The sequence below is a fragment of the Peromyscus leucopus genome, chromosome 15, assembly GCF_004664715.2.
Source record: "Peromyscus leucopus breed LL Stock chromosome 15, UCI_PerLeu_2.1, whole genome shotgun sequence".
NCBI classification, from domain to species: domain Eukaryota; kingdom Metazoa; phylum Chordata; class Mammalia; order Rodentia; family Cricetidae; genus Peromyscus; species Peromyscus leucopus.
Window position 1 is genome coordinate 1,020,806 of NC_051076.1, and position 7,311 is coordinate 1,028,116.

At 42.4% G+C, this 7,311-nt stretch overlaps 1 protein-coding gene across 1 annotated transcript in view; it reads right to left on the reverse strand.

Moving 5' to 3' along the window:
- Mctp1 (multiple C2 and transmembrane domain containing 1) overlaps positions 1 to 6,622 on the reverse strand; it is a gene marked incomplete at its 5' end in the record, with an annotated part of 237,531 nt that extends 230,909 nt beyond the window's left edge. The window contains one exon of the mRNA XM_028891575.1: positions 6,615 to 6,622. Within this exon, the coding sequence (XP_028747408.1) occupies positions 6,615 to 6,622 (8 nt within the window). The remainder of the gene's footprint in view (positions 1 to 6,614) is intronic.
- Between the last annotated feature and the right edge of the window lie 689 nt (positions 6,623 to 7,311).

The following is a 7,311-nucleotide window of genomic DNA, read 5'->3' on the forward strand; positions in this document are numbered from 1 at the left end:
CTTGCTCTTATACCCACAGATAATTGTAGTCTCCACCCTCATTAAGAAAAACTCCCTTTGGAACAGATCTCCATCTGCAGAACCACAACCAATAAAAATACAGTCTAGAGCCCAGTCTCAATGGATACATGCACAAAATACTCCTACACCTAAGGCTCAAGAAACATTGTGGAAGGAAATGGAAAAATTTTAACAGCCTGATTATCAGAGAGCTGGTTGTGAGATTGAGTCTCTTAGCAATATCAGAAGCTATACCTGTAACTTCTCACCAACATGATTACCCAAATGTGCTCTGAACAAGGATGACACCAGTAACATGCCAAGCTGGACAGAGAAAGCCTACAAGGCCTCAACCCTACACAAAGAACTATAGGTGCAAACAAGGAAAGCTGGAAGCAGCAGATGTGGCCTGCTCCAAGAAAGAACACACCAATTGGTTGTCCAGTGTCAAATAGTCAGCACTGAAAACATGCATTCAGGTAGCATTATACAGACTGCACACATGGAACATATATGTATACATACTAGTATATACGTGCACACACTAACAATTAATAAAATAGAAGTCATGGATATGAAGGAAAGTGGAAGAGGTATGTAAGGGCTTAGCGGAAGGAAAAGGAAGGGAGAAATGTTTAAATTATAATCTCAAAAAATTTAAAAAAACCCATGTTTTTAGAATCACTTTAAAGAGATTTCAGAACATTTATAGCTGCTTTATGAGATTCTTATTATTTTCTTTCATTTCAGAAATATTTATGTCAAGCCCAGCATGGTGATGCATGGCTTTAATCTCAGCATTCAGGAGGCAGAGGCAGGCGGATCTCTGTGAGTTGGAGGCCAGCCTGGTGTACAGAGCTAGTTCCAGGACAGCCAGAACTGTTACATAGAGAAACCCTGTCTTGAAAAACCAAAATAAAATAAAATATTTATGTCATTTAGTTTGAATAATACTCCTAAACAGGAAAATATCTACAGTAAAATAAACATTAAGATCCAAATGAATAAGGAATATATTATTTAATACATTAATTGATATCAAGTTACTAACCAATAAATGCTCATACAGCTGATGGAAACCACCTGTGACATATGAAATTAACCATGTATTTAGGTATATTTTATCATTAAAGAAAAATGATTTTGTTAGTATTCTGACCCACTTCTTGGAGACCCGCCCAGTGTCCTGATATCATCCTACGTTAGAGCCCCCTTAAGAGGAAAAATCCTCTCCTCCCCTTCCTCTTCCCCCCCCCTCGCCAAAGGTAGCATGCACTTCTCTCTCTCTTTCTCTCTCTCCCTCTCTCCTATTCATAATGAAAGCTCTCCACGTGGATGCTGGGTCTGCTGTGTGACTAACTTTCCACCACACTATGGTGCAATCTCACATGCTCACTTGGCATGTCTCACCCACTACAGGGCACCTTGGTCCAAACCCGCCAAAGCCCAGCATTAACATTGGTTCTGTGACTCAGATAGGCCCTCCTGATACCCCCTCAATGCCAAGATCCTGGGCCCAGTCTACCCAAAACAGGCTCCAGCTCACCTGACCACTCACCACCCCACTCTCCAGCAGCAATCCTGTAAGTTTCAATTGGGTTGTCCACCCCCTCCGGATCTGCCTGCAGCTCCTTTAGGCCCGCCTGGCTTTTGCAATAGGATTCCTGACCTTCTCCTATGGATGAGATCTCTCTCTCTCTCTCTCTCTCTCTCTCTCTCTCTCTCTCTCTCTCTCTCTCTTCTCTCTCTCTCTCTCTCTTCTCTCTCTCTCTCTCTCTCTCTCTCTCTCTCTCTCTTCTCTCTCTCTCTCTCTTCTCTCTCTCTTCTCTTTCTCTCTCTTCCTCTCTCTCTCTCTCTCTCTCTCTCTCTCTTCTCTCTCTCTCTCTCTCTCTCTCTCTCTCTCTCTCTCTCTCTCTCTCTCAGCTCAGTTTTTGTTCTAGGTGGCATCCTCAAAAATCCTAGTACTGTCTCAAAAAACAAAAAACAGAAACAAAACAAAACAAACTCCTAGTACTAGGTGTTGGGGCTCCTCTGGCCAGGCTAAGCCTGACCTCCCCTGAGTGTGACTACAGCCGCCTTTGATGGCTCGGTCCTTGTTCTGCACTCCCTCTAGCCCTGGGGCTGTCCATGGGAACAGTGATTTTTTTGGGGGGAAGACTTCTGTGAGTGATCAGGGCCTGCCCCCACTCTGATGTGGTTTTTCACTCTCTTCTCAAACCTCTTCCACTAATTCTGCTGTGTGTGCCATGTTTGGTTGGTGGCATACCTTGGCAGGGCCTGCCAAAAGATACCACTTATTTGCCTCCTCCACCCATGACAGATCTGCTCCCTCTTGCCTGTAACAAGTCTGCTTTCTCATTCACAGGAGGGTTTGCCTTTCATTCAGTACCTCCACTCGGGTCTCTAGGGGAGCTCCCTGCCTCTGGCCATCCCCCTGGGTGTGAGACTGGCCTCAGTATTTCTTGGGTGAGACAGTTGGGGAACCAAGAAAAAATTTCCCACTTTCTTCCTTCTCCCTTCCTTATGACTTACTTAGATTTACCTATTTACCTGTTTGTATGATGATAGAGATGTAAAGCTATATTTGATTCAACACTGGTTTATAGTACACTCTATATGATAATAGAAATTTAAATTTATAAAGATATATTTAGATTAACAAAAGCTAACTTAGAGATTTACATCTATTTCTTCTAGAAAATTTTAAAAAATGATATCATATGTTTGATAAATAGGGTATCTAGTAAACAAGATATATATCCTATGATGGAGTTTCTGGTCTCCCAAGGGGGCCCTTTTCTCAGAGTTGGGCCACACCCTGACTCACAAGCCCCTCTTTTCTTGTTCCCATTTGGCCCTGGGATCTTTCCCTGTTACTCTTCTTTGCCTTTTCAGGAGACAGCAAGTCCTAGTCTTACAAAAGCTGCCAATATATTGGAGACTTAGGGAATACTTGTTGATAGTCAGTCGGGCCTAATGGACATACAGTCCTCAAATGCTCAGAGAACTACAGAATATGGCATTTAAAATGTTAATTAAAAAGCTTATTATATCAGACAGAGACTCCCAGATCTTAGCAGTGACCCAAGGTCTTTGAAGAAGATTGTAAGGCACCACGCTGTCTCCACCTGGATTATGGTAACACTGACCTCTGGGCAAGATGCCCCAATGTGACACCTGCCACCAGGACCTGGGGCAGACTGTGGACAAACAGCAGGACATCGGAGAATTGATCTCACCCCTTTTGCCTAGACAATGTAAGATCAGTTTTCCTCATGTCCCTCTTCCATGGGAGAAATTCCCACCCTATGGGCCTAGCAGCTTAAAATTGGTATTGTTCTGATGCTTCTGCCTCCAATGATGTGGAGACTTGGGTATAGCTAGCTGGGTGTGGGCTGGTCCCTGTCATTTTTAATAGATTTGAAAGCTGCTTGGCCTGCACTCAGATATAATTTATCCTTCTAAGATCTCTGATTCCATTTGACGACCAGGCTTTGCTGCAGCTGCCTTCTCAGTTCTCTATATAAAATTGACAGGTCTCCCTTTCCTAGGGCTACTACTAGGTCTAGACACAATTTACCTTGTTACCAGATCAGATAAACTCACAGAACAGATTTCAATGTAACTTTTTACTACTGACTGCTCTCAGTATCTCCTGGAGAATTAGATAAAAGAAACAGCTTTAAGGTTTGTTTATATGAAGATAGGAAAGCTGTCTCACTTCTGTTCACTTACATATCCTTCTCAGATCTGATGATGTTTAGGGAAGTCTCCCTCCTCCTTCACTCATTCAACCACTTCCATTCAGTAAATTTCCTCTGGTTAGAGATTTAAAGACATGTTTCATTGGGCTGAAGCCAGGAAATGTTTATACCTTTAAACCCAAAGCCACAGCCTTTAGCTATGACATAAAACTGTTAATCTGTTCCAGCTGTCTTACAGATACCTGCAGGTTCCTGGGAAAAGTTCTGCTACTGTATCAAGAAATCTGGTCTGATGAAAACTATCAGTCTCCAGAGCCCATTTTCGAGCATATTTTGCAGATTCACTCCTCCTGCCAGACTCATGCCAAGGCCAACCCACAGAGGGTCCTCCAGAAACGCCAGGCCCTGCACCACCAGTAAGGATGCCAACCAGGTGAATACTGACAGGTTAACTTCACCCACTTGCCTACTCATAAAGACTCTGTTATCTCCCAATTCGCTGACAATTATTACAGGATGAATAGAAGCATTTCCTCCTCCAGAGAAACAGCAGATGCGATGGCTCCTGTACTCCTGATTTGGTGTACCATTCCCCAAAGCTCCTGGAACATCACTGCTGCAACCTGTCTTCTCAGCTCCCCCAAGGAACAGATGCCTGAGCTCTCCATGCTTGAGAGCTCGATGATGACAGCTAACTGAATGCTTCTTCACTCACACCTCCCACCGCTCATAACTCCCCACTTTGCCCCTTGTCAACAGGAAGCAGTCTCGAGAATTTGGTGCCCTCATTTCCACCCACCCCCACTTGCTATCTGTAACTCACCTTTTTATAATAATCAAAATGGAGGAATGTTTGTATTCTGACCTGCCCCTTGGGGACCCACCCACCATCCTGACATTATCCCATTTAAGAAAAAAACTCCTCCCTTTCACTCTCCCCACCCACCCCCTCATATACATATACATACATATATATATGTTATATATATATACACACACATACATACATATATAATATCCTTTCTCCTTCTCTCCATTCCCTCGCCCCTCCCCCCAAAATAAACTTTCCACATGGTTGTCACGTCTGCCGTGTGAGTTACTTTCCACCATGCCAAGCTGTCTTCTGCCATGCCTACATGGCATGTCTCACCCACTATGGGGCACCTTGGTCCAAACCTGCCAAGACCTCTCAAGAGCCATTTCATAACATTAACAAATTTTCCTTTCCCAGAAGTTATCAAGTACCAAGTTTCTCATCTACTGTTAGATTTTCTCATCTGCCTCCCCTTCTATACAGGGTTTTTGTTTGGCTGGTCAAACTGGATAGCTACATGTAGAAGAATAAAACTTGATCATTATTATTTTCTTCTAAGGTGATACCCCAATACATTTATAGCAGCATTCATTTATATGACTATTACTAATATCCATCTTTTGATATCCTTGAATTGTACACAAGCTAAAATGGCTTACTAAAGCTTGTGAAGTCACAATGTGGTAATCTGATGTGTACATGGCCCTATGGTGATGATGGCTAACTAATTACACAAAACAAGCAACATACCAAAGTATACTTGAAATGTTTGCTTATAATCTCTTTAAGTTTCTTTAATTCCATAATTCTTCATTGAAAATTATTATTCCCTAGTGATTTATTTTTAATAGGGAAGAAAAGAAATTTATGCTTTAAGTCTTATAATTTGCATGTACTTAATGCAGAGGTTTACAGAAAATGTAATTGTGGCCTTTGAAAAGAACAGCAGAGTTCTTTAGTTTGTGTCAGTGCTCATGATAACAGACCACAGACACCACCGCTCGGAACACTTCCTCAAAAGGGGGAGAACCATCAGTCACCTAAGCTCTATCCTCACTCAGGTGAAGCCAATGTTAGGATCTATTAACTGTAATAAGGCATCAACAGCTGCTCTTTTGTTCCAGCCATTGCAAAAGCAATCAGTGAATCATCAATCAGTTAGTCTTTCGAAGACCAATAAGCTGCTCATATGCTCAAAGTTAGCTTACTATAGCATACAAAGAGGCTCTCCCATGTATATTCATCTATTCATCCGTACTCATACAAAAAGGAAACATGGGTCTGGCCCATTACACTTCTTTCCTGTCACCTGATGTAACATAATCATTCAAGAAAGGAATTCCATTTACAGCTATCAAAGATTTCATTTGGAAGCCTACTTTTTCCTTCTATGTTCTAGTCAGTTCCTAAGACAAAATGCATTTTGAAAACTCCATGCCATTGTCAGGGGCTCTGCATTGAGTAATGTTAGTAATGACAATACAACTTTGCAGCTACTCAAGCACTGATAATGAAACTAAGCAAATATAATCAACCTGTTTCTAATACTTGGTCCACTATATCTAGTGGTCTGGTGATGGTAAACTGTGATGCTAAAGTCAGTTCTGTCATGCTTTAAGTGGTGAGAGATTTACTGTTTTTAAGGTGAAGTATGTAGCAACTTGCTTCTTAAGTAATAATTATAGTCTTTATGCCCAATCCCAACCAAACCATGTGAGATTAAGGAATGCATCATCATCTCTCTTAGCGTGGTGCTAGGGACAGGGAAGTTAACCAGTAATACTTTTTAAGAAATTAGTTGCTATTGAATGAGAAAGTCAGGGAAGATGTTGGAAGCCTGTGGGTAAGTAGGAAAGGGTGATGTGTTGGAAGACTCTCAGATGGTGACAACAGAACATCTCTTGTGGGCGGCAAGAATATATCATAGAGATTCAGCTGTGTATTAAAGCTGAATCTTGACCAGCCAAGGGTCTATATAGAGGCAAGCCATTTATTATGAATAGTTGGTGATAGCCAGCCTTTAATATTTCAGCTGTCTTCTGCTATGAAATTCTTGCATGCCCAGATCAATTGGTAAACAGTTGAGCTTCCCAGACCTGTTTAACTTCTAAGTTACTAACTCTGCCCCACACTGAGCCTAGGAGACAAGCCCACAGGAGCCACATAGCTTTGCTTCTTATGCAAATGAAGCTCAGACCATCTCCCTGCCCCCGAGGTCTAGCAGTTCTCCAGAGCAACTGACTGAGAACCAAAGAGGTTTTTACATATCAAAGTGGGAGTTTGAACAACATTTGTAAAGAGGAGTGTGTCCAGGGAAAGAAAGAGCAGGCATTTTTCTGTAGACTAGGACAGAACAGCATGGTGAGAGAGAAGGGAGTGTTGTGTCCAGATCATGACCCCCCAGAGAGACCACCAAAGATGAGCATACTGGAATGCAAAAGCAAGGTTTAATTCTGGATATAGAAGCCTAGGCAGGGACTTCGTCCAATACATCCAAAGCAGTGGAGGCTGGAGGAAGTGCCCGCCTGTCTGCAAGCTCAGTTTTTAAAGGGAAAAATCACAAGGTTACATCATTTAGGGGTGCTAGTACAGATACAATTCTGATTGGCTCGCTTCTAGGGGCTTTCTAGAAATCATGGCTTAATATTACTTCTAAGGGAGTGGTTACCTGCCACCATTTCTCATTGGCTGCCCTCAGGTGGGGTCATTTTTATGGTCAGTTACCCTGGAAACCAGGGAGAGGACATTCCGTAGTCCGGCAGGCATTACCTCGTGACTATCTTGTGACTCTGA